The sequence below is a fragment of the Aedes albopictus genome, chromosome 3 (genome assembly GCF_035046485.1).
Source record: "Aedes albopictus strain Foshan chromosome 3, AalbF5, whole genome shotgun sequence".
NCBI lineage: Eukaryota > Metazoa > Arthropoda > Insecta > Diptera > Culicidae > Aedes > Aedes albopictus.
Window position 1 is genome coordinate 317,083,320 of NC_085138.1, and position 27,986 is coordinate 317,111,305.

The following is a 27,986-nucleotide window of genomic DNA, read 5'->3' on the forward strand; positions in this document are numbered from 1 at the left end:
GCAAATCCTGTATTCAGATGATCGAATGGTATTGTATTCAGCTTTTAATTTATGGAAAAAGATTTAAAATTGGTTGAACAAAACGCAATATATTTGAATTTTAGTAAATTACATATTGTGAAAAGTTACAAAACTCGATATTGAGCTAAAACTCAAAAACTGTTCAACTTTAAATTTTTTGAAGGTCGGTTTCGAAATCAGCACTAAATTGTGCTTCAAAAATTTTGGTCGTTGACAGAAGTTCACGACTTTCGTTTTATTTTGTAAACTTGTGTTAATAGCGGTTAGCGTACCGTTTCACCTTAACCACCAACACCACATGCTCACTCACGAAAAATTTGGCGCGCTCGCACTGACAGACGCCCAGGTAGGATAAAGTCGTGATTGTCGACACGGCGTCGGACTGAAAACGAAAACATCAGGGATGCATGTCGGGTCGGATGAGGAATGACAGAAAGTTCGCTGAAAACTTCGCTTCGCTAGTGCAACTGGCGAACTCCGATTTGGTGCTGCGAGGTCAATAAGGTGCCATCAACTCATAGCATGAGCTTGGCTTACTCATTTTTTTCACACATTCTGCCATCTTTGCAAGCGATGACGGAAAGTGTGTAAGGGTTACACATGCGGTGTGCAAAAATTTTTAAGCGTGGCTGGGCTGGTTTGTTGACAGCTGTCATCATTGACTGAATTTTTACTCCCACAATCATCGATGATTGTCACTCGCCGTCCGTCAGTCATTTTCAGAGCAGTCTCGTCGAGTAGCGGACCCACAGCCAGAGAGGTGTGAGTGACAGTCACGACCAGAAGAAAAAGTGAAAATTTTTTAGTGCATTCGGAAAATATGCACTAAATTGTGCAATTTTTGATCCCCATTCAAGTGCGAAACCGTGTGCAAAATGGTGCGATAGCTTCGGCGTAGCGGGGCGTTTGATTCGATCGTGAAATTGTGCGCAATTCAAACGAGAAGAAGATCCGCGGAGGAGTTTTCCCCTGGAAGCAAAGTGCAAAAAAAAGAGTATCATTGACCCCTTCCCCCCTTCGGTCGCTGGTCGTCGGCGCGTTACCATTTTCCGTGTGTGTACATCTTTTGTGGAGCCCCAGTCTGGTAGTAAGCCAGCCAGCAGCGGTTCAACGGGGTGAGGAAGAGGAGGAGGTGGTGCAGTAGGAGTTATCCGCGGAGTCGCCGATAGAGGAAACACGGACAAGCACAAAAAAGGGCAACAGGGCGGTGAGTGAAAATCTTCGGATAGGGGCTCTGATGCCCATTTAGAGCATCGCCACGGGAGTCCTCATCGCTATCCCTATTATACCACTCCTTGTCGGGTGCTATTTTAGAGCCGATGCACACGGGCGGCGCGTCCACGCAGCGTGCACGCAAGTGCGTCCTGAGTTACACACAATCAAATGGGAGGATGCACACGAGAACGCAACGCTACCGCACCGCAACCGCGCCGCACCGTGTGCGGCACGCAATGTCAACGCATGCCCCACAGGAACGCTGCGGCGACGCAGCGTGAATTCACGCAGCGTCAATTAACGCTCGTGTGCATCGGCTCTTAAGATAGCATCCCACCTTCCCACCAGTGGTTTTTATTTTGGGTTTAGGGACTTGAAAAACATATTGATTTTCCACCGTGCGTTGCTAAAAGTGGTCCTTACTTTTTATCGGACGTAGTTCAAAATCACAAAGGCATAAAGAGCATCCATTAAGTACGTCACGCTTGGAATTTTCAAACCCCCCCCCCCCTACGTTGGTTTTTCCTAATACATTGCTTGTCACACTTTCACAAGCTCCCCCCCTTCCCCCTCTAAGCGTGACGTACTTAATGGATGCCCCCTAAAGGATCACAGACAAGCACACGCAATACTTCTAACATTTCGTCACAGACAAGCATACGTCTCCAGTCTCCCTCTAGTCATTTCTTATCGTTTTATTTTTTAAAGAATATTTAAATCAAAAATTCAGTAGTATGCAAATTGTTCGCAGGCGGCGCTCACATAAGTTTTGCTCTTGTTTGACGTTCGCTCACTACCGGCACCTACTGAGCGTTTTGTGTAATAGCGTGTTTGGCATTGGGGATTATGTTTACATGACGATGATTTTAATAGCAATTTCTTTCAAGTGATACGTTTGCTATTCAAAATCATAGTCGCGGAAACATAATCACCCAATTTAAAAGGACTGAGTTGGGCAATAGAGTGGCCAATCATAAACTAGGTGACAATAGTGAGCGAATGTAAAACTTGAACAAAAACGCTGCGAGCGCCACAGATGGACAGTTGGCCAACTATTAAATTTTTAAATGAACCTTTGAATCGGTGGGAATTATTAGTGTTGCGTCTGTTTGTTTGTAATAGGGTTCTGGAAAACATCTATAGTCACGTAAGACAAAGTGCATCAATATTCACCTCATGCTTTATTGATCCACTGCTGTTCATTTTCCATACCACTGCTCAGCTCACTTCATCGCAAAATATAAATAAAGAAAGTGACGTCACACAAACCATCGGAATAGTAACTCAGTGCAAGATTTGAGTGGGTCCCCAAATGTGGAACCCCTACGCTAATCCCATGTCGCGTCCTTATTTTTCATTCCCGTTTAGAAACCACCGGTGTGAACATGAGTCCCTATTCAGGGCCCGGAAATAGGGATAGGGACCCAGATAGGGACGCCCGTGGCGATGCTCTTAGCATTACTAATTGGAATGGCTTGTTTTGGGACAATCTTTGTTATTATTTTTGTCGGGCGGGTATATTTTTTCCCTTGTGTTGTGAGGGGGCGCAGCACACAGATGAAGGTGCTCCACCTCGCGGATCGATATTGTGATCGTTCTACTTCTACTCTCGCCAGTCAGTCAGTCAGTGGCAACAAGCTTCATTTATAGTGGTGTCGTGTATGTGCAACACATCCACGAACAGCAAGCTCTGGTATATCTATTTTTGTTAGAATATTATTCGCTAATTGCGTACGAGGTATGCTACGTATGCTGGAAATATTTTGGTTTTTGGAAGAGTATAGCAAGGTACATACATTTATTCAAATGGCATTTTTCCCAGATTTTTAAAGACCGATTCAATTTTGCATAATTTGTAATACCTAGCTAGTATTGATTGATTGTATTGATGGCCTTGTATGAATAATACGTAAGCTTTTGCGTCCGACTTTTCTATCAATTTCACGAATATTCATGTTACATATTTATATTTATTTGCAAAACATCATAATTAGGACAACACATAATCAACAATAGAAGCAACAATATGTACTCGGTTTATGACTTACCTTACCTTGCCGATCAGGCTAAGGCCGGGGTGGCCTCTGCTGTACATAGTAGCCGTCTCCATTCCACTCGGTCCATGGCTGTTTGTCTCCAGTTCCGCACTCTGCGTAGGGTCCGCAGATCGTCCTCCACTTGGTCGACCCACCTAGCTCGCTGCGCTCCACGTCTTCTTGTACCGGTCGGATGACTCTCTGGTTGGTTCTCTCAGCAGCTGATGCGGCTTAAGGTTCATTCGCCTTCTCCAAGTCCCGTCTTCCATCTGCACTCCGCCGTAGATGGTTCGCAACACCTTCCGTTCGAAAACTTCAAGGGCGCGTTGGTCCTCTGCACGTAGGGTCCATGTTTCGTGCCCATAGAGGACGACCGGTCTAATCAGCGTTTTGTAGATGGTTAACTTCGTGTTACGGCGAACTTTATTCGATCGTAGAGTTCTGCGGAGTCCAAAGTAAGCACGATTTCCTGCCACAATGCGCCTCTGAATTTCTCTGCTGGTGTCGTTGTCGGCGGTCACCAGTGAGCCCAAGTACACGAATTCTTCCACCGCCTCGATTTCATTACCGTCGATATAAATTCGGGGTGGCGGGCGCGGTGATTCCTCCCTGGAGCACTTTGCCTAATGACTAATCCGATTCGCCTGGCTTCACTCTTTAGTCGGATGTACGTTTCCGCCATCGTTTCAAATTTACGAGCAATAATATCAATATCATCAGCGAAACCAAGCAGCTGAACGGACTTCGTGAAAATCGTTCCACTCGTGTTTATCGACGCTCTCCTAATTACACCCTCTAAAGCAATGTTGAACAACAAGCACGAACGACCATCACCTTGCCGTAACTCGATTCGAAGATTCGAAGGGACCCGAGAGTGTCCCTGATACTCGAACCACGCACATTACTGGAACCATTGCCTTGATCAATCGTATCAGTTTATCCGGGAATCCGCATTGGTGCATAATCTGCCATAGCTGATCTCGATCGATTGTATCATACGCCGATTTGAAATCGATGAGCAAGTGATGTGTGGGCCTGGGCACGTTGTATTCGCGGCATTTCTGCAACACCTGGCGAATGGCGAACATCTGGTCCGTTGTAGCGCGTTCACCCATGAATCCAGCCTGATATTGCCCCACGAACTCTCTTGCAATCGGTGATAGACGGCAGCATAAAATTGGATAGAGTACCTTGTAGACAGCGCTCAGTAGTAGTACCCGCAATCCAACTTGTCGCTCTTTTTGTAGATGGGACACACGATACCTTCCATCCATTCCTCCGGTAATAATTCCTCCTCCCAAATCTTGGTAATGACCCAGTGTAGTGCTCTCACCAGTGCTTCTCCACCGTATTTTAAAAGCTCGCTTGGTAGTTAATCTGCCCCAGCGGCTTTGTTGTTTTTCAACCGGTTAACCTCCTCCTCAATCTCTTGGAGGCCAGGGGCCAGAAGTCTTTCGTCCTGTGCACATACTCCTAAATATGTTACCACACCACCTTCGGTACTTGCAACGTCGCCATTGAGGTGCTCATCGTAATGCTGCCGCCACCTCTCGACCACTTTACGCTCGCTCGTGAGAATATTCCCTTGATTATCTCGGCACATGTCGGCTTGTGGCACAAAGCCTCTGCGCGAGCGGTTCAGCTTTCCGTAGAACTTTCGTGTGTCCTTAGCCGTGGTACAGCTCTACCATCGCTTCGCGATCTCGTTCTTCCCGCTGGCGCTTCTTCATCCGGAAGACTGGGTTCTGCCTGTTCCGCGCCTGTTTGTAACGTGCCTCATTCGCTCTTGTACGGCGTTGCAGCATCCTCGCCCATGCTGCATTCTTCTTTTTATATCCGGGGAAATGTAACTATGTGGCCGAATAAAACACTTCCACACGCGGACATTACATAATAAAAACATGCACATTTATTTACACGGACTATTTACAAAGTTCACAATACTACAATTAATTACACATTAAAAGTATCGCGGAGAGCGCGCGCGGGCAGCATCTTGCTGCTGTTGCAGATGATGGCGTTCTGTTCTGCTGTATGTTCGTCATCGTCGTCGTCGGCGGCGGCGGCGGTCGTCGTCTATCCATCGTCGTGATAGACACGAGCCGAGCCGATCATGGGGTTCACGAATGCTCGTTCACAACACTTCTCGTTTTTCAACTGTTTACTTTCGCGGTCGTTTCTGTGATTCGGAGTCACAAAGCCTAGTGCTGCAGCCGATGTACTACCTATGGCGGATCGGATGTCCCTCCAGCCATCTTCAAGAGTAGCTGCGCCAAGCTGCTCTTCCGTTGCTAGTGTCACTGCTAACTGCTGCGCGGAGTCTTGAGCCACTTCTACGTTACGCAGCTGCTCGATGTTGAGCCGCGGCGTTCGACTTCGACGCGTGGTGATAACTGTCGAAAGTTTTGAGCGCATACATACAGCGACTAAAAAGTGATCCGAATCTATATTCGCACTGCGGTATGTGCGGACATTGGTTATATCCGAGAAGAATTTACCGTCGATTAGAACGTGGTCGATTTGGTTTTCTGTTTGGTGGTCGGGTGATCTCCAGGTGGCTTTGTGGATATCTTTACGGGGGAAGAAGGTGCTTCGGACTACCATACCACGGGAGGCTGCAAAGTTTACACATCGCTGGCCGTTATCATTCGATACGGCGTGCAGGCTGTTTCGCCCGATTACCTGTGCATTTTCTTCTTTCCTACCTGCGCGTTCATGTCGCCGACAACGATTTTCACGTCACGCGGCGAGCAAGCATCGTATGTTTGCTCTAACTGCGCGTTTTTTTTTTTTGAAAGGTTCCTAGCGGCACGCCGACGGACGTAGAAACCTCTCCCATCAATGTGCGCACAATCGTCTCGCGTTTGCGCGGATAACGACAGTTCACTAGGCCTTTGGATAGGACAGAGAACGTAATCCTTCAGAAGCAGTTCACCAGCCGTGCACGGAACATGTCGTCCAGTAAGACACTGTTGCGTACTGACTCAGAAGGTTACGGTAGAAGGTGTGAAAGTTTCGGTTTTGTCATATTGTCGATTTTGTATTTGTTTTTTTTTGTCATGTCAAGGTTTAAAGAATGTTATTGTTCAAATTTATGTTGTGCCCTATAATTCAGCAATCTTTGGTGTGCCTATGATCTGTTAGATGGTCGATGTGTTCGTCATGTCCATTTTTGTTGATCCTCATTTTAGTACTGTTTTTATTATCTTTGAAAGTTGTTTTTCGTCCACATCCCTAGCACTATCAGCATCTGTCCAAATAAGTCCAAATAAAAAAACCTTTAATATGCTCAGTTGAAAAATGTAAACATATCTAATTTGTCATGAATAGTATGCGTTAGTCAAAGTCGAAGTAGTCAGTTTTTGTCGATTTCGTCTTGATCACACGTTAGCTTCGAATCTATAAGCATGCACTATTAAATGCTGCACTTCCCACTATTAGTTTCTTAGTTATTTTAAATTGATATTGCAAGAAAATATTATTAAGCATTAGGCATTCGAAACATATTAGGGTTTAATCCCAAAACTATCAGATATAAAAATAATGATAGAGAAAATTAAATCACGAAAGCACATCAAATGTTGAGAACTATGTATTAGCAAATGGATACTACTAATTATTTCATATTTGAATGGAATTTGTATTTGTTAAAATTAACCGAATAGTGGGAAGCCCAGATTCCGAGACTCGTCACAAAACACAAATATTTTCATTATGATTCACAACGACTCTCGAAACCTTCCCAGACTCGACCAGAACTGTTTCCTGGGTATAGAAATTACTGGGCCCTACCAGGTTCCTCCTGTTTATCGAGCATTTCTGATAAATCAGCCATACTCCATCTGTAGCAGCCGGTTCGCAATGAACCGTTGGAGGCGCATTGCCCGTGTAGCTGCCGGCTTAGAATAGCACTACGGACCACCTGTTCCGGGGGTAAAAGTCCACCAAACAGGTAACCCCAATCCAAGGTGTCAGGCGACCCGTGCTGAAGGATGAATGGTTGAGGGGGTTTAAAAGATGCTCGATCTTTAACGGAGCCCGTAGCGTGGGTAGATCGCCTTTTTGGGTTGCGTTGCGGTGATAGATCTACCAAACCGAAATCTAGTGTCGTCCTATTTTTCAATTTTGGAATATGTGTTCTTGTAATTCAAGGAGTTATAGCATTTAGTCCTACTACTGGTGTTTTGGTGACTTCCAGTTTTTGAATAAAACTGAGTTTACCAACTTTACTTTGCATATAGTTAAAAACCTCACCATCTGCAGTGCTGCTTTAGCCTTGGTTAGCAACAGACGTGTCGCACCAAAGCGCGTATAGCATAACAATTTTCGGTAGAAATATCGTTGTTACTGGTTGAAATATGGCTGAGGATAGTCAACGTCGTCTAAGACAGTATCCTATTGGATCAACGGGACCATTCTTGGTAATCGCGGAATCCGAGAATGGCTCCAAGTTGGCACCGTCGACTGTTTCGAAGAATGTGATTCGTCTGATGGAGGACCAATACGTGAAATCAATTCCTCTGTCAAAACGCCGGATTAAAATATTGATGGCATCTGCAGAAGCTGCGAATACTCTGGTTGCGGAAAAGTTACCAAACGTGCTGTTTTCGATTCCGCAGCGGCTAGTGGAGACACTTGGCGTCAGTCATGTGGAACTCGAAGTTGATGATGAGGAATTGCCATATGCCATTTCATTCGACAAGACAAAAGCCGAACAAGACAATAACCCCGAAGTGTTGGAAATTCGTCGCATTACGAAGCGCGCGGGTGAAGGTAGAGAGCGGCTGGCTACTGTTATTGTCACGTTTGCGGGCCAAACACTACCTACACACATCGATATAAACAGAGTGCTCTATCCAATAAAAGAATACGAATACCCACAACGCCAGTGTAACAAATGTTGGCGTTTCGGACACGGCGAGAAAAACTGTAGGAGCAGAATTCGCTGTAACAAGTGTACTGAAATTAACATCACGGTTGATCCGGCCCACGTTTGTGATACGGTTGAACCGAAGTGTGTAAACTGTAATGGGAACCACCCTGCTAACGACATCAAGAAATGTTCGTATGCTGCTCGCCGGAAGGAAGCAGATCGTAACAGAAACGCTGCCTATTCTCAAGGGCCTAGAGATTGGTTCTCCGCTCTAGCGGTTCCAGTCGAAAACACGGCTCCGGTCGTAAACACGACTCCGGTCGTAAACACGGTCCCGATCGTAAATTCGGTCCCGATCGTAAATACTCCATCTATCACAGTCCAACTTGCACCAGCTGCAACCCCGTACGAGGTCGAAGAAACGAACGATAGTCACCTTTCCCCTGGGCCGAGCAAACGCAGACGTCCATCGGTTGGCGAGGATGGTGATGCACTCCCATCTTTGGAACTCCACGTGGAATCTAGCATTCGCTCTGTTGTGGAGGAGGCTTTCCAAACCCCAGAAATTATTGGAGCTGTCGACGACATCCACAATGCGCCGGCGGAATACAAGGAGCAAGCTGAAGAAAAACTAAGAGCTACCATCAGTGAAGTAGTGAGCTTAAGGGTGCAAACCCTTATGGGCTCTCTACGATTATAATAGATCATGATGGGCACTTCTGTCCAGACCATACCCCTGCAAATTCTACAGTGGAATTGTAGGGGAGCAAGCAGTAAAAAAGCAAGTATTGTACATCTCATTAACACTCTTCATTCTTCTGTGGTGTGCTTATCAGAAACACATCTCGACACTACGACCAACTTCGACATTCCCGACTTCCAAATCTTCCGTAAGGACCATCAGCGAAACTCTAGGGGTGTACTCGTTGCTGCAAACAAGATGTTGCAGCCGAAAGCACTTACACTACCCTCGATCGACGGAATTGACATGGTTGGACTGCAACTCCAGAGCTGCGTAGGAGCACTATCTATCGTTTCGTTGTATATTCACCCTAATGCAACCGTATCACAAGTACAATTCGACGCTCTAATCAATTGCGTACCACGGCCGTGCGTACTGGCAGGAGACTGGAATGCTAAACATCCTCTGTGGGGAAATGCTCGGCACAATCAGTTGGGCAACTGTCTGCATGCCGCTCTAGAGGACTCCGATTTGGTAATCCTTAACGACGGCAGCATCACGAGATTCGATGCCTCTCGTACTCCTAGTGCACTGGACCTCACTTTGGTGTCCGCCGATATCAGCATGATGTTCAACTGGGAGGTAACCGAAAATCCATACAATAGCGATCACCTACCTATTTCCTGTGGAACGTTGGAACGGGTCGTAGAAACGAGGGTTCCTCCAATCAACTACAGGCGAATGGATTGGGAAAAATTCAGCTTGAGTGTTGGAAACGCAGTAACCCGCTTAGGTAATGACACAACCTACGAACAATTTTTCGACGTTATGTGGAAGGCGTTGGTGGATGCTTCACCCTCTCCTCGTCAGATAGCGATTCGCAAAATACCCCAACCCTTCTGGGACGATGAGCTGAGCGAAGCTCTCCATGACTCAAGGTCGAAATTCAAGGTCTGGCGTCGTACCTTGGAATATCAGAAATATCGCGAATATTCGGAAGCAGAAATCAAGTTCAAACGGTTAGTGAAGGCGAAGAAAAGGGAATCCTGGAAGCAGTTTTGTGACAGCCTCGATTCTCAAACATCAGTCAGTTCTCTGTGGAAGCTTGCCAGGAGATTTAAGGGCCTTGCGTCTGGTGGCAACCAGCAATTACGCGAGGAACAGCAGCTTAATATATTTTTGGATAAATTTGCGCCTGCATCTACAATTGAAAAGGAACTAAATTTTCCTGATTGCGACTGTAACGGCCATAATCACAGAGCATGCTTTACAACGTTGGATCTAGAAGCGGTTACTAAGAAGGGAAAAGATACTGCGCCGGGCGTCGATAGTATTTCCTACTCAGTGATCCAGAGATTACCAGCCATAGCCAAGCAATTATTAGTCAACATATATAACGCCATTTTTGCTTGTGGTGTTATTCCTGACGTTTGGAAAAATTTCCAAATAGTTCCGATTTTAAAACCTGGAAAACCCCCTTCGGATGCCAATTCCTTCCGTCCAATAGCACTGGCGTCTTGCTTACGGAAAACCTATGAAAATATGATCAAAGATAAAGTTGAGTGGTACATAGAGCATCACAAACTCCTTCCTGATGAAATTTGCGGTTTTCGGAAAGGAAAAGGCACTATGGACGCTCTCCATTTGCTCATAGACGAAGTTCAGATAGCGTTTCATAACAGGCAACACGTTATAGCTTGTAGCATCGATATTCAAGGAGCCTACGACAACGTCCAAATTCCCTCTCTGGTGGCTCAAATGAGATCACTAGGAGTCGCAGAGTGTTTGATCAGATCTGTGTATGGTCTGTTTAGAGAACGTCGCCTTGTTGGGTCTCTGGGCGGCACGAGTAAAATCGTTCGTACGACATGGAAAGGGCTGCCACAGGGATCCCCTTTAAGCCCATTGTGCTTTAATCTCCTAATCCATGAACTTTTCAAAGCACCTGACGCTGCCGTTATTCGAGTGGGGTTCGCAGATGATATTACAATTGCTGTACGTGGTGAAAATGTAGTAAACAGCGTGATTAAATCCCAAGAGGCAATCGACGAGATGGTTCATAAAATTAACAACCTCGGTCTACAAGTATCCCCAACCAAGTGTTCAGCGATTGTTTTTACAAAAAGGACGATGGAGAATGTGCCTCAATTACGTGTCGAAGATCAAGTTCTGGAATACAGCACATCAATGAAACTGTTGGGTCTACACTTAACACCAACATTACACTGGGGAAAACACTTCTACTACCTCAAACACCGTGCGGGACAGTTCATGAACTTTATGAAGTCCGTCGCTGGCCAAGCATGGGGAGCAGATCCTGGAGCACTTCTGACCATCTATAAATCATGCGTGAGACCTGTCTTGGAGTACGGGGCAATTTTTTTCTGCGGAGCACCCGAAAAAGATGCCATTATACTGGATCGGATCCAATGGCATAGCATACGCATTCTACTCGGATCAACCAAAACAACACATACTGGATCGTTAGAGGTGATGGCTGGACTAACACCGTTAGCCATCAGAAGGGAAGAAGCAACAATGAAATTCATCGAAAAAAGATATTCCACTAAATCCTGGAACGACAAGTTTGTGAAGACTACAATCAATGGTGCTACTCCAACCTGGCTACGTCGTAGCATCCTACAATACACGTCCTACACCGAACGGAAGTTGGAAACTTTCGAAGTGCTGCCATGTTTCGAGTTTGAACTGGACTTGAGACGAAAAGTAGTTCCGGTCGACAAAACGGTACACGTCAAACTATCGGCGAATCCATCCTTAAGAGCCAATGAAGTCGTCCAAAATATTCTTGGCTGTCGATATCCAAATGCACTACAACTTGCTACAGATGGTTCCAAAGCCATTAACGGCACAGCCTTTGCGGTAGTAGACGAATTTGGCCATCCAGTGAGTCAAATCAAGCTTCCGGATCAGATTTCAGTATTTCACGCAGAGATACTGGCGCTTCGGAAAGCCGTCCAAATTGTTGCAGCTAGACCCAGGGCCGATTATGTCGTACTCACCGATAGCTTGAGCAGCCTAGAGTTTCTCTCCAACATTCAAATCACTTCCTACACTCCTGCGGTGTGGTTTGAAATCAAAAAGCTAGTAATGGCCATTGAAGAAAAAGGGTCAAACATTATGTTCCTTTGGGTACCTTCCCATCAAAACATCGAGCTAAACGAAGCTGTGGACGTTGCAGCGAAAGAAGCATGTCAATCGGGTGGGGTAGACTACTACCGATTTACCTGTTTGGACATTGTATACCCAACGCGCACAAGATCTATCAGCATGTGGCAATCAGCGTGGAATGTGGGAACTAAAGGCAGATTTTGCCACAGCATAATTCCCACTGTATCAACACAAGCTTGGTTTAAGGACCTGGGTTTCTCGCGGAGGGAAATCGTATTACTATCAAAGCTGATAAGCAATCACTCCAGATTACCGTCACATCTCAAGCGGAATAACATCGTTGAGGATGATACTTGTCCTTGTGGAGAGGCCCCAGCGTCACCTGAACATCTGCTCTTCGACTGCAATATCTACGGGAATTGGAGGCGGATCGTCTGGACAGAGATCGTCAGTGAAGGAGCATTTCCGGACTTGCAATCAATACTCTGTAGTAGAAACATTAAGTTACTAAAAACTATTGCAAATTTCTTTATAAATTGTAACATTGATATGTAAAGTATTTTCCGATCAAACATGGCCAAATAATGGAAACAAGAGGCCACTAATAAAAAAAAAAAAAAAAAAAAAAAAAAAAAAAAACCTCACCATCTGAGGCTAAACTCAATGCAAAGGAAATCAAATTGAGTTAGGGATCCATGTATGTACTAACTCTTCGAAGACTGGAAAGTGCTAGTACGCAAGGAACATACTAGAATCCTTATTACTGAACACATGTTCCATTATTGGAATGATATTGCTGCTAATGTTAAAACCCGGGTCCTAAACTTTCTACTGGGGAGAATTTAGCAGTAAAACAAGGGTGATGCTAGATTTCCGATGCATGGCCAATATCAGTACTCTTGTTTTGTTTTCTAAGAAAACAAAACAAAAACTGTATCAAAATCGATACTTTATTGCCCCTCAATGGCAATTGAGTAATGCGACATGCACTACACTAAGGATACGGGTAATGTCACAATAGATCTAAAAACTGGTCGCAGTGACAAACCCGAACAGGAATAAAAAAAAAAATAAATAAAAAAAAAGTGTTAAAGGTGATATTTTCATTACAAGAATTTAAATTAACATCCTTCACTTTAATACCGTCGAACCCTGTGATCTTGGCCAGGGAATATTAGTGGAAAATTGAGCCTTTATGCAACACAAATTATTAGCACTTGTAATATTAGTACTTGTAACTTGTAGCTTGTAGCTAATATTATTAGCCTGATTATGCTACAGAGCCCAGGTGGTATTGTATTTTATACTGATGGGTCCAAGACGGGGGATAATACTGGAGCTGGTGTTTTTGGCCCTGGTATCAGTAAGGCTTTAACAATGGGATGCAGTCCCACTGTATTTCAAGCGGAAGTTCAAGCTATTCTAGAGTGTGCCAACATTTGTCAGAAAAGAAAGGATAGGTCTGCCTAGATCTGTATTTTTTTGGACAGTCAGGCGGCCCTAACTGCGCTAAGAGCTTCCATTTGTCAATCAAAGCTAGTGTGGGAATGCATTATTTCTCTGAAGCAATTGGCCAGTAGGAGCAAGGTTTCTTCCTGTGGAATTCTGGGAAATGAAAACGCCGACAATTTAGCCAGACAGGGTGCCCGAGTAAATATCATTTAAGTAGAATTGGAAAAATCCAATCCTCCGAGTGTCGTTTCCGTCAAACGGAAAACGAAACTGCCGAGCATTTACTCTGCAACTGCGGAGTGCTGACCAATCACAGATTTACGGTATTTGGTAAAGGGTTTCTGGAGCCCTTGGAAATTTGGAGAAGTAATCCCAACAGGGCCAATAAACTTTATAAAACGAGTTGTGCCTGCCTAGTCAACCATCAGGCCATATGAATAAAGTTGAGTAAATACTCTTTACTATATCTGTTGGCATCGGGCACAATCTTCCAATTGGCAGCACGATCTGGGTGTGATGTTCTTCTTGCGGTGGGGCTAGACCAAATACTTACTGAATTCAGCAGCACTCTTGTCCACAGCTAAATTGCGATGATGAATCGACGATGATCAGGATAACAAAACCTATAATCGTTTCACGGTACCGTTGCGAAGGGATATGGTATTACATTCCGTGTGTGCCAACCAACAGACTAGACGGAACGCGTTACTTTCGAACACCTATACTGCCGTGAATCGCATATCTGTCCCATTTGCATAGGAAATCCAGCTGTTCGGGAATAAACAAAACACCGATTCGTTTAGCGTGATGCTTTAAGCTGCAATAAATTTTATTTTAGTGGCGAATTCAATTTACTTAATTAATAAGGATAATTACAAATTCGGTGCAGTATTAGGTCGGCAATAGTTCCCGAACAAATTAGAATTGCTTCTGAGTGTAACACCTAAAATAAATGCACGATAGTCAATTGGAATCAATAGGCGTTTCACAATATAAAAAGTCCATACTTAATACACCTGCTTAATTCACTAGTCGATACAAGAGATGGATACTAGCGGGATATTCCTGGGATAGCTATGGGGACATAATTTCATCTTTAGGGAATCATTCTATGAAAGCAAATTCATTATCTAACCTAGGAGGATCAATATACCGTATTTCACAGATTCCTAGATGCACTACACTTCTGCTGATCCCAAACGCGGAACTGGTCCACCAAGCTAGTAAGCCAACAACTAATCTAGCTAATTATGCTGTAATTTGTCCAATTGTAGTTCGATTTCTGATTTTAATATCAACACTACACATGCGGTCACGATATAGTTTTGTGATCAGTCAGCTATTTGTCATTGTCTATCAATTGCTCTGTCATCTAGCTTCGATCTACACCGCATCACTATGATCCGTTGGCAAGGTTGCCAAAAGTTGGGCTGCGTCGCTAACACCAGCAAAGATGGGACTGATATGCGATTCACGGCAGTATACTACTTATTCAGGGTAGAAGGTACAAGAGGGAGAATAGATAAAATCGAACGTCCAAATCGTGTGTGATAACATTTGGGCCTTTCTAGACTCATGCCAACATTCTCGCATTCGGAACCTTAGCGTATCAGAGTGATAAATAAATGCCTTCACACTTGAATCTAAATCACTGGCCTTTTCTAGACTCATGCCAACGTTTTCGCATTCGGAACCCTTGCTTACCAGAGTGAGAAAAAGTTTGATAGATTCAATGATTGGAGACTCGTCAAAAATTGTGTGTAGTAGCACTTAGGCCTTTCTAGATTCAAAATTCTCCTCCAAAAGGGACTGGATACCCGAAGAGAATCATCAGAGTGAAAGTTTGATCGATTCAATGATTTTCGACTTCCACGAGTATCAACACTTTTGAAGGATTGCAAGTGCAAATTAAGGATCAAAGGAATTTGAGTAGCAAAACACTTATCCGGGAGGTATCCAGTGTGAAGTCCAAAAACAAAACTGACTGTCGTCTTTATTGATCTTCTCTCTAGCTCTCAATCTTTCTAGCTACATGATTTGATTGTATTTGTACAGAATTACGTCTACCATTCATATTTTGCACGATTCCGATGCTCAGCTGGCCTAATTTTCAAGATCAAGTTCAATGATGGATTTTGATTACATTTAGAATGCTACCGATCTGCTAGGCTATTGGTATGGTTTCCATCGGGTGTCGCTTCAGATTGTTTATTTTATCATGCTGCTCAAAGTTAGTCGAGTCCCTCAGCCGCATAGCTTTTATTTCGTTATGCTGATAAACATTGCCGCTCTGCTCTACGTTTATAATCGTGGGCCCTTGTAGTAGGACATGAATTTGATTGGGGTTTTATGATGCGGCTCGCTTGATTAGTTGTAACAGCTTGATTAGTTCGTAACAATATCTATGTGAAGACGTGGAGCAAACCTCTGTGAATCTTCACAGAGATCTAAGTAAAGAGTATTTACTCAACTTCATTAATATGGCCTATTGTCCATCACAGCTCAATTGTGACAAGATATTTGACTAGCACCAACATAAATATAGGTCATACCACTATATTCCTAAATAACAGACGCAATTATTAAAAGGCTCTACAGATGAAGAAAAAAAAGATCCCAAGTAAGTGAATTCTTCCACTACCTCGAGGGTTTCCCCGTTTGAAAAGTAGGCATGAAAGTCCGTCATCTTGTCGTAGTTCCCGGCGAGATCCGAATGAACTGGATAGTTCACCCGTAGGCCGAAACCCTCACACAGTTTTGCCTGGTGACTGGTGAGCTTTCCAGGAAAGCCGTTTTCGTTCATGATTTTCCATAGCTCTGTGCGGTCAATATTGTCGTATGCAGCTTTGATGTCGATGAACAGATGATGACCTAATATTCACGGCATTTTTTAAGGATTTGCTGTCCGCTTATGATCTGGTTCTTTGTTGACCTGCCATCGATGAGGCCGGCTTGATAACTTCCTACGAACTCATTCGTGCTCGATGAACGCCGACGTAAGATGATGGGATAGCACTTTATAGGCGGCATTCAAAATAGTGATGGCTCTGAAGTTCTTACATTCAAATAGTCGCTTGCACTCCTCCGGTAGTTGTTTGGTTTCCCAGGTTCTATCATTCGAAACAGACAGGGGACCACCTTTTCTAGGCCCATATTATTGAGTTCAGCTGCGATACCATTCTTACCAGATACTTGGTGGGTTTTGAGCTGATGAATGGCATCCTTAACTTCCCTCCTCACGCTGATGGATAATTTGGATAATTTCCTTCCTTCATTGTAGTCGGTTTTTCGGTTTTCTTGGTCTCCCGTGCCATTCATCGAAGTGCTGCTTCTACCTTTTAGTGACCGTCCGTCCGTTAGGAGGCTCTTATCCTTATCCTTATATCTAACTTATTCCGGGTCTTTGACGATCTTTAAAGACTGCAGCTTTATCGCCCGTGTTGCATTCTTCTCCTCCAAAAGGACTGCGTACTCTTCGTTGAACCATTCGTTCCATCGACTCTATTCCACGTACCCGGTGGTGCTCTTAGCTGCGCCATTGATGGCTGCTTTTACTGAGCGCAGTTCTCTAGAGGAGCCACACCGAGCTCATCTCACCCAACGCTGCCTCGAGATTCAGTGCATACAGGCGACATCCGGCTGCTTCAGTCACTCTAGGTACCGTGGCGGTCGCCGGTACCGTTCATTGTTGATGACGGGAAATTTTGGGCGCAGATCTACCATCACCAGTGATCAAAGTCGATGCCGATAGATCCTGACGTCGATGATGTAAAAAAGCGCCATGCGTTTATCAGAACGTGGTCGATTCTCGATTCCGTCTGCTGTAGTGATCTCCAGGTGTAACAATAAGGAAGGCTGTATTGGAAGAAGGTGGTAAGAAATGTTCTTGGAGACGGCGAAATGAATCGTAGGCCGTTTTTGTTCGTCAGCTGGTGGGTGCTGAGCTTTCCAATCACCAGTCTGAATTTTTCTTCTTGATCTATCTGAGCGTTTAGGTCGCCTATGATGATCGTGGCGTCTTGGCTTGTGCAGCGATCGTTTTTGCGTTCGAGCTGCGCGTAGAATGCGTCCTTGTCAGTGTTTTTGGAGTGAAGGCTGTGCACGTTGATTATGATTATAAATTTGAAGAATCGGCACTTGATCTTCAACTTCCACATGATTCCGTTGATGGGCCACCAATCGATCCCTTCCCGCTCATCACAACGAAAAATACCCTGTATTACTACAATATTCTCAGTGTACTGTACAGGAACAATCTACTTTTTCGTGATTCATTCACTGTTCAGAATGTAGATTTCGCACACGATATATTCTCTCTCTCTCTCTTCTTGGCGTAACGTCCTCATTGGGACAAAGTCTGCTTCTCAGCTTAGTGTTCTATGAGCACTTCCACAGTTATTAACTGAGAGCTTCCTCTGCCAATGACCATTTTGCATGCGTATATCGTGTGGCAGGCACGAAGATACTCTATGCCCAAGGAAGTCAAGGAAATTTCCTTTACGAAAAGATCCTGGACCGACCGGGAATCGAACCCGTCACCCTCAGCATGGTCATGCTGAATACCCGTGCGTTTACCGCCTCGGCTATATGGGCCCTACACGATATATTAAATTAGATTAATTCAGGTTCGTATGTTATTCGGAGAAACTTGTGGTAAACTTGTTTATATATACATATTTTGATAAGCGCATTAAATGAAAAAAAAAAACAACCAAAACATTTTTCGTATAAATCCTAATGATTTCTACTTGTCTACTCTTTACAGAAAACAATCCTATAAACAGCATCCGCTAGGCTTCGATACCAATCATGGATACAACAGAACCCGATGCCCCGCAGGCATCAACCTCTGGGGTAGTGATGTCCCCTTCGACATCTACCGGTGGTGGCCGGAAGCGTAAGCTGTCCACCGACGAATGCACCAGTGAACAGCCGAACATGAAGTTCCTCTCGGTAGAACTGTCCGATATCGAGCTCCAGGTATCGCTGTTGGACCTCAGCGACGAAATCCTAATGGAAATCTTCCTCAACCTGGACAGCAACAGCTTGGTCGCCTTGTCCGAGTGCTGCCTGCGGCTGAACAACTTGGTCAAGGACAAGAAGCTGTGGGTTTCGGCGGACTTTAGTTCATCCCGATTGGGTACCCAGGAGCTGCAACGAAAGATCAAGCATCTGCAGGCGGAAACCCGCTCGTTGAAGATCCGGGGATTGACCAGTTTGTATCCGCTGGACAAGTGGAAAACTCCAACTTTGACGGCGAACCTGCTGATGTGGATCAACAAGTACTGCCCCCAGCTGGAGCACTTCGAAATTAACGAGGGCTACTTCGACACCAACAATATGGCGATCATTTCCTTTCCGCCGAGCATACGAACGTTAGTTTTTCGAAAATGCGAAGCGGACCGATCGATGGCGTCCGAGATCCGAATGGGATTCTTGTCGAAAATTGATAGAACTTTGCAAAAGTTGGAAGTGAGTTAAGGTTGCCCGGGTAGAAGTATATAACTAGCTATGAACTAACTGAATCAGAACTTGTTTTTTTACATTTTTATTCTATGTATAAAAAGTTAGAGTAACACATTCATTCAACAGTATTTTTTTAGATGTTTACACATTTTTAAAGGGTAATACGGTCAAAATTTGGTCACACAATTTTTTTCATAACTTTAGACCGCGTACACCAAAACAGCTGATTTTTGTACCAGTAATGCTACATTACATGTAGCTTATACCATAAAATTTTCATAAATATCGATTGAGTATTGGTTAATATATAGATAAAACCATCGACCTACCTTTTTAAAATTTTGTACAAAGGCGCTCCATAGTAAATTTTCGGAAATTTAAGGTCAGTAAAGCACAATTTTGATTATAGAACTACCAATACTGCTCCGATTTTTACCAAAATTTTACAGTATAGTACTAATATGAAAATATGTTCTTAGTTAAACTTTGAGCCATTTTGTATGAATACTTTTAAAGTTGTAGCAGTTTGAATATGAAAAAAAACTGACCGTGTGCCACTTAAGCAAATATAACTTTGTAACGGCTGGATCAAATTGAATGAAATTTTTACACAACATTTTGATATGCATACTTCACATACAGAAAAATTTTCATTGAAATCGGTTAAGTATCTCTGGCTCTATAAATAAAACTGTAAAAATGTGTGAATCCTTTTTGCTCAAAACTTTGAAATTGCAGATCTCAGGGTTTAAAAATATCTCCGCAAATACGAGACCGATTTTGATGAAAATTTTATGGTACAAGCTATATATAATGTGCCATTACTGATCCAAAAATCAGCTGTTTTGGTGTACGAAATCTGAAGTTATGAAAAAAATTGTGTGACCAAAATTTGACAAAATTTGACCACCTAAACAAATATAACTTTGTAACGGCTGGATCAAATTGAATGAAATTTTTACACAACATTTTGATATGTATACTTTACATACAGAAAAATTTTCATTGAAATTGCTTCAGTATTTCTGGCTCTATAAATAAAAGAGTAAAAATGTGTTCTTATTTTTTAATCCTCTTTGTACAAAATTTTCAAATTGCAGTTTTCAGCATTCACAATATCTCCGCAAATACTGATCCGATTTTGATGAAAATTTTATGGTATAAGCTACATATAATGTACCATTACTGGTAAAAAAATCAGCTGTTTTGGTGCACGCAGTCTCAAGTTATGAAACAAATTGTGTGACCAAATTTTGACCGTATCACCCTTTACAAATGTTTTTTTTTGTTTTTCTGTAATTTTACTGATTTATCTCTTGTTCCTAAGGAGCAATTTGCCATTGTTCCATAGCACGGCTATTCCCTTTAGAATTGCACTAACCAATTTGATTTTTTATTCTATGTTCTAGGAACTTACAATAGAATACTGCAGTTGGTTCGATACGCACGATTTTATGGCCCTATCCAAGGTGCCACATTTGCGCTACTTGAGCTTGCGGGGTTGTGCCAACATGAAGGATAGTGTCCCGTATGCCAGCATTGCAACCCGATTTGGTTTTAAGAAATTAGAGGTAAGTGTTGGGAGACAATTTAGTAATAGTCATGAGCTAGTGCGTTTTATTGATCCTTCAAGATTTCTTTGGTGCACAGAAATCTTGGCGTAGACTGCTTCTCAGTTTAGTTTTCTATGAGCACTTTCACAGTTTCAACTGAGAGCTTCCTCTGTAAATGGCAGTTACGAAAGATACGATATGCTCAAGAATGTTCATGGACCGACTAGGAATTAAACTCATCCTAATCATGTTTATTTCTAGCATTTTGTTAAAAAAATATTGTGAATAAGCTTCAACAGATACGATTTTGTAATGCTTAGATTTATGTCACGGTCGCCATATAGTTCACTTTATTTCGTTCTAAATTGATATCTGATTAACTGTGTTGATTCGTTGACCTACTTTCCCGAGGGAATTAGCTCTAACATTCAGTCACTATAACGGTTTGTTTCACTTGTACTAATTGTACTTCACTATCCCCTTCTTGCCGCCGCAGGTTCTAGATCTCCGCGACACGCCCATATCGGATTCCGACGTGAGCTGCTTCAACATCGTTCAATCGTTAAAGGAGCTTCTGCTGGAATGTCCGGAGTACCTTCGGACCGAACGTGGTCTGAATGAGTACAACGAGGCGGAACGACAGCGCGTGGAGCAGCTGCGACGAATAGCCAATCAGGACATCATAAACATCCGGTACCATCCGGGAGGCGAAGTGGTGGCCGCAAATCAGCAGGACAATGCTCAACCAGCGGCGGCAGCGGAGAATGTCGCGGAACCGGTTCCACCACCGCGTCCACCACGGCCGCATTTTCTCGGTGAAGGACGAAACGTTTTCCGTTTCGTCAACAGACATTTCTTTCCAAACTTGCACGAAAATGCAGGAGAGAATCTGATTCGCTTTATAAATCGGGCAGAGCTGGATCCGGCCGCGGCCAATGCAAATCAGCCAGATCAGCAGCAACAGCAACAACAACCAAACAACAATAACGATGCTGCAGTTCCTCCGGCAGGCAACGAATACCCACCTGGGCAAGTCCCTCTTGTTGATCCTCCACCGGAAATCCGCCAACGTCACGTCCGAATCGTGTACAACCGCCACAACATCATTAGGATTGTTAATCATCCGGCGGAGCGGAACAACAACGTAGAAAACAACAACAATGATCAGCAACAGCAAGAGAACCAACAACCAATAGGTCGTCTACCGGTCGAGGTAGCCTATCAGCAAATTTTCGAAGCGGGCAATAGAGATCGAGTCGAAAATGGTCCAGTTGGGGGAGGAGCAGCTGCCCCACAAGCCGAGGGAGTTCCTCAAAGAGAAGCAAGACCAGGGGCAGCAGTAGTGGTGGTGGCAAATGGTCCAGTAGCGGAAGACGAAGAAGCGAATGTGAATGCAAACGAGAACCAAAACGGGGAAAATGGAGAACGGCCAGCTCCGGCAGCGGCACCAGCGGCGGCAGCAGATGCACGAGATCCGCCGCCACCGCAACCTCAGGAGGATGTTAACGGTAAGTGGTGAACGGTAGGATGTGGTTTATTTGTGTATTGCTTGGATATATGCGTTTCCTATCATACGAGAAACTTTCTTTAACCCTTTTCTTCCCACGACTTTGAACGACTATATCTATGCCAAAAAAGCGTTTCCGAAAAAAGTGGTAGAACAAAAGTTATTGCAAATTGGCTAAATTTTTCGAAATCAATGAAAAAAATTTTGGTTGTAAATCAATAGGTTTTTGATTGTTTATCAATAGTTCAACTATTGAAACAAGTAGTTAGTAGTTGGGTTAACCTTATGAGGTTATAACCATATTCTAAAAATTATTGCATCATATTCATCTAATTCCGTTTGTCCGGAGTTTGTCGAAAATCGATGGTGCTCCAGAGCAACCATGGAAAGTAGAGGGTTAAGAACTTCAAAAATTTTGAATTTAATGTTTTTTCGCTTAAAATGTTCAGAAACATTTCCTCTTTGCGACGATGTATGAAACACAAGTTGACATTTTTTGAAAGTTTTTCGATGATCTTTCGGGATTTCTGGGATTTCTACCAAAGCTCTCTGCAGATTCTGCAGTAATGTTACACGGGGTCTCTGCAGGAGTACCTCCCGGGATTTCTTCCAAAAGTTTCTCGATGGGTTCGTCTTGAAAATTCTTCTCAAATTTAACAAAAAAAAATCCTACATGATGTTTTCTAAGTGGTTTTCCGGGATAGCTTTCTGGCAGTTTCTCTCGTGGTTTTTGCGATTGTTGCAGAAATTCATTCAGGGGCTTCTTCCAGAGAGTTTTTTGATATTTTTCTAAAAGTTGCTTCGCAAATTTTCGGCCGTAGTTTCTCTCGGAATTTCTCTTGGAGGTTTTAGGAGTTCCTCCTTGAATTTCCTTTTTATTTCCTCCCGGAATTACTCCCAGAACTTTTTACCCTTCTTACACCCATAAGAAGGGTATAAATACCGCTTGGAAAACCGACTTTCGATCCGAGGCCCGCAGGGCCGAGTCACATATACCAATCAACTCAGCTCGACGAATTGAGCAAATGTCTGTATGTGCGTGTGTGTGTGTATGTGTGTGTGTATGTGTGTGTGTGTATGTGTGTGTGTGTGTGTGTGTGTGTATGTGTGTGTGTGTATGTATGTTACAAAAAAATGTCACTCACGGTTCTCAGCCGTCTGTTGACCGATTTGAGTTCTCTTAGAAGCAAATGAAAGCTACTACATCCTAGTAGAACGCTATTGAATTTTATTTTGATTGGACGTTCGGTTACCGAGATATCTTTCAAAGAGTGCTAGGGAGTAGTACAACTTAATTATTTTAGATATTTTTGACAAAGTGTGTCACCATAAATTTCTCAGCCGTCTATCAGCCGATTTGGGTTCTTAAGGCCCCAAACGAAAGCTACTACATCCTAGTAGAACGCTATTAATTTTTTTTGATTGGACGTTCGGTTACCGAGATATCTTTCAAAGAGTGCTAGGGAGTAGTACAACATAATTATTTTAGATATTTTTGACAGAGCGTATCATCATAAATTTCTCGGCCGTCTATCAACCGATTCGAATTCTTAAGGCCCCAAACGAAAGCTACTGCATCCTAGAAGAACGCTTTTGAATTTCATTCCGATTGGACATTTTGTAACCGAGATATCTTTCGGGGAGTACTTTGGAGTAATACAACTTAACTTTTTAAGAGGTCTTTGACAAAATGCTTCATAATAAATGAATCAGCCGTGTGCCAATCGATTTGAGTTCTCTCAGCACCAAATGAAAGCTACAGCATCCTAGTAGTATGCTAATTAATTTCATGCCGTTTGGACATTTTGTTTCCGAGATATCTTTCGATGAGTACTTAGGAGTAATAAAATTTACGCTTTTGAGAGATTTTTGATAAAATTTATCATGATAAATTTGTTTAAACATTCCATACAAGATTATAGGAGATTCCATCTGGCATTTCTGGTAGTTGAGCCCATGGTCGATGATTCTATTTTGGAAAGCAATCAACTTGATGCCAAATCTACAATATTTTCTAGAATGACCAAAAATCACAATCATAAATAGGAATAATACAGCAATAATTTTAATAAGTGTAAGAAGGGTTCTGTTCACCATAGGTGGATTAATTCAGGTTTTTTGGAGATGTCTCAGTTTTTCTCAGCATTTCTTCCAAAGTTGTTTTCTAAATTTCTGTAATAGATCTTTGCGAAGTTTCTGCACGTGAATTCCTTCGATATTTTTTACCGAAAATTTCTAAAAAATAATTTCGTAAGTTTTTTTTTATCTGTATTAACGAGATTTTTAGCCCTTGGCTAGTTCATCTCGGGACCCACGTTTTACTTCCCTTCCGAAGGAAGAACTCACATTTTGCGAGTTTGTCGGGAGTGGGATTCGATCCCAGGTCCTCGGCGTGATAGTCAAGTTTTACCATCACACCAGCTCCGCTCCCAACGTGAGGTGAATCTTTTTCGACCGCAGTTTCTTCTGGAGCCCGTAGTAGGCCCGACTTCCGCTGATGATCCGCCTCCGAATTTCACGGCTCACGTTGTTGTCAGCCGTCAGTCCGAGGTAGACGAATTCCTCCACCACCTCGAAAGTACCCCGTCTATCGTAGCATTACTACCCAGACGGATCCGGTTGTGTTCGGTTCCGCTTACCAGCATGTACTTTGTTTTTGAGGCATTCACCACTAGTCCGACCTTTGCTGCTTCGCGTTTAAGGCGGGCGTACATCTCTGCCACCGTTCCAAATGTTCTGGCAATAATATCCATGTTGTCCGCAAAGCACACACATTGTCGGGGTTTTGTGAAAATCGTTCCCCGGCTGTTGAGCCCGGCTCGTCGCATCACACTTTCCAGAGCGATGTTGAAGAGTAGGCATGAGAGTCCATCACCTCGTCGCAGTCCCTGGCGAGATTCGAATGAACTGGATACCCCTTATGCAGTTTTGCACACCGTCCATCGTTGCTTTAATCAGTCTAGTCAGCTTCCCAGGAAAGCCGTTTTCGTCCATGATTCTCCATAGTTCGGCGCGGTTGATACTGTCGTATGCCGCTTTGAAATCGATGAACAGGTGATGCGTTGGGACCTGATATTCACGACATTTCTGGAGGATTTGCCGTACGAATCTGGTCCGTTGTCGACCGGCCGTCGATGAAGCCGGCTTGATAACTTCCCAAGAACTCATTCGTTTTAGGTGACATACGACGGAAGTGTCGGCAGTACAACATCTGTTCCCATGTCTATGGATGGCCATGAGAGAGGAGAGTAAATTGTATTAAACTATTGTTCCCCAGTCCACTGGTCAACGTCCGTGAATATACACCCTAAAACGAAGTAACTTGCAAAAAGACAAAGGATTTTTCACTCATATTTGTGCACGACTAGATCAACACAAATTTGTGCTGATCCAGTGGTACACAAATTTGCGTAAAAATTCTTTTGTCTTTTCGGTCGCTGCGTGAAAGTTACTCGTTGCGCTGTGTACATCGAGTTCTGCGCTGCCGGTGGACGCATAAATGTCCCATGTGCAAAAACAGACAATCGAGAAAATCGCGTCCAAAGTTCGAAAACGTAAATTGTCTCAACTATGAAGTGTAAGTGCTGAATCGTGATCTAACATCAACCAATTTTGAATTTGAGCACTAATTACTGTTTTAGAGCGATTTTATAGTTCCATAGGATTTCCAAAGAAACGTGACGCTTATGCGTCCACTTTTTAGAATGTTACAAATCGGCCTTGCATTTTTTCAACAATTTTCAGAACAAACAACCTATTTTTATTGCCTTATATGATAGTACACCATGATACATGGTCATGGGCTGAAAAATCTCAATATTGCCAAAAATGCACATGGGACAATTATGCTTCCACCGGCAGTGCGTGTAGAGTATAATTGTATCACTCCGTTTGCTACTGATTTACGCGGTCTCCGAAAGTACCCCGGGTAATAGTTCTGTCCCCGCCGGTAGTGATCTTCCTGGTGATTCCGCTGCCCGAATCTGTCCGTTGTGACTCTGTTTGTCCTACAGGAAGATGATCTGGGATAGCACTTTGTGGGCAGCATTCAAAATAGTGATCGAACTGAACTGCCGGTGGACGCATAAATGACCCATGTGCAAAAACAGACAATCGAGAAAATCGCGTCCAAAGTTCGAAAAAAGTAAATTGTCTCAACTATGAAGGTATGAAGTATAAGTGCTGAATCGTGTTCTAACATCAACCAATTTTTAATGTGAGCACTATTTTTTGTTTTAGAGCTATTTTATAGTTCCATAGGATTTCCAATGAAACGTGACGCTTATGCGTCCACTTTTAAGAATGTTACAAATCGGCCATGCATTTTTTTGAACAATTTTCGGAACAAACTACCTATTTTTATTTCCCCATATGATAGTACCCCACGATACATGGTCATGGGCTGCAAAATCTCAATATTGCCAAAAATACACATGAGACAATTATGCTTCCACCGGCAGAAGTTCTCACATTCCAAATGGTCGCCTTTCTTGTGAATGGGGCAGATTACCCCTTCCTTTCACTCCTCCGGTAGCTGTTCGGTTTCCCAGATCCTGACTATCAGCCGATGCAGACAGATGGCCAACTTTTCTGGGCCCATCTTGATGAGTTCAGCTGCGATACCATCCTTACCAGCTACTTTATTGGTTTTGAGCTAGTGAATGGCATCCTTAAATTCCCTCAGCGTGGAAGTTGGTTCATTTCCGTCTTCCGCTGCATTGGCGTCGTCGTTTTCTCCTTTGCCGTGGGCTCCCGTGCCTACGTTCTCCACGCCGTTCAGGTGCTAATCGAAGTGCTGCTTCCACCTTTCAATCACCTCACGTCTGTGTGTCAAGAGGCCTCCGTCTTTATCCCTGCATATTTCGGCTCGCGGCACGAAGCCGTTGCGGGATGCGCTGAGTTTCTGATAGAACTTCCGTGTTTCTTGGGAACGGCACTGCAAAACACAAATGTTTGTAATGTAAATATATTCACTGGCGACCGTCGGTACCGTACATTATTGCTGTCGGAGTGCATTTGCCCCACTTTATTCGGGTAAACTACACGCTGTCAAAAATTCAATCGACCTCTGGCCGTTTCTACTTTCAGTGCGTGTCATCCTGCACGGAGCCATTCAGAACAACCAACCGAGGATGATGCCCCACGTGATCATCGTCAGAGGGGAGAACAACGCCGCAGGAGCAGGTGAGGCAGCCGATAACAATCAGCAACGACCGGCCAACGCATTCTACCAGTATCTTAACCTAGGTCCTGGCGCTCCCGGACCAAATTACGTGTCGCTGGTCAGCGATCGCGGCGTGTGCGCGTACGGTGTCTCCCGGCACGAACTGGGCGGAGCGGCCTTCATCCGCGAGTACTTCCGGCCAAACAACACCAGCCTGGAGCGACTGTTTGTGCGGAACTACAAACTGGTCACCGATACCTCGTTGGACCATCTGGAATCGGCCGCACCGCACCTGAAGCTGCTGGACGTCACTGGCACTTCGGTCACGGCCCAAGGCGTCCGGCGGTTCCACCTGGCTCGACCCAATTGTACCATACTTTCGGACTTTGAATAGACTCTAGTGTGTTAACTTAGATTATAAAAAAAAAAACATGGAGCAAGCAGCAGGGTAGGACTGTGCGTAATTCGTTTTAGAGGAGACAATTTATAACGATCTGGAGCCGAACATTATTTAAAATTGAATTTTATGAACTAAGTTATTGAATTTGATGACAGGAAGTGAAATTTCCCGCAAGAATGACTCGATTCAAAATTTATTTCCTAAGCAAACTACAAATCATTTTAGGACTAAGAAGAACATTTTTATTTTTAATATATTTTTTATTTTACAAAGCAAAAACTTATACATGAAATACGCCACTAAATTATCCTAGAATCATTACAATGATTGAAAAATAAATGTGCAGTATTTAAAGAAAACTTCCTGACTCTGTCATTTTTTTCCGAAAACTGTCTGTTAAGGTGAATATACAACGATGCCACACTTCGAATTTTAAAAAGCACAAATCTGAAGAACCGAGGGTTGGTTTGCGCTGAAAAGCTGAT

The 27,986-nt window shown here is 43.5% G+C and overlaps 2 protein-coding genes across 4 annotated transcripts in view; one reads left to right on the plus strand and one right to left on the minus strand.

Annotated features, from left to right (window-relative positions):
• The window catches only part of LOC134284167 (uncharacterized), a 309,616-nt gene that overhangs the window by 244,388 nt on the left and 37,242 nt on the right, over positions 1 to 27,986 (minus strand). The window lies entirely within an intron of this gene.
• On the plus strand, positions 736 to 27,860 carry LOC115253717 (uncharacterized). Of its 3 annotated transcripts, XM_062842546.1 has the most exons (6): positions 736 to 1,228; positions 18,177 to 18,883; positions 20,287 to 20,448; positions 20,927 to 21,938; positions 27,026 to 27,121; positions 27,185 to 27,860. In XM_062842546.1, the coding sequence occupies exons 2-6, from the start codon at positions 18,221 to 18,223 to the stop codon at positions 27,493 to 27,495; spliced, it is 2,244 nt and encodes a 747-aa protein (XP_062698530.1). In that variant the 5' UTR covers positions 736 to 1,228; positions 18,177 to 18,220; the 3' UTR covers positions 27,496 to 27,860. The 3 variants fall into 3 exon arrangements, with proteins under 3 accessions (XP_062698530.1, XP_062698528.1, XP_062698529.1); XM_062842544.1 differs by having other exon boundaries at positions 737 to 1,228; positions 27,026 to 27,860; XM_062842545.1 differs by lacking the exon at positions 736 to 1,228 and adding an exon at positions 2,772 to 3,024 and having other exon boundaries at positions 27,026 to 27,860.

Excerpts from the sequence above, each read along its gene's own strand:
- LOC115253717 (XM_062842544.1), top strand. The coding sequence starts at position 18,221 with ATGGATACAACAGAACCCGATGCCCCGCAGGCATCAACCTCTGGGGTA. Across the intron at positions 18,884-20,286 it reads GAACTTTGCAAAAGTTGGAA|GAACTTACAATAGAATACTG; the intron begins GTGAGTTAAGGT and ends TCTATGTTCTAG. Across the intron at positions 20,449-20,926 it reads TTGGTTTTAAGAAATTAGAG|GTTCTAGATCTCCGCGACAC; the intron begins GTAAGTGTTGGG and ends TTGCCGCCGCAG.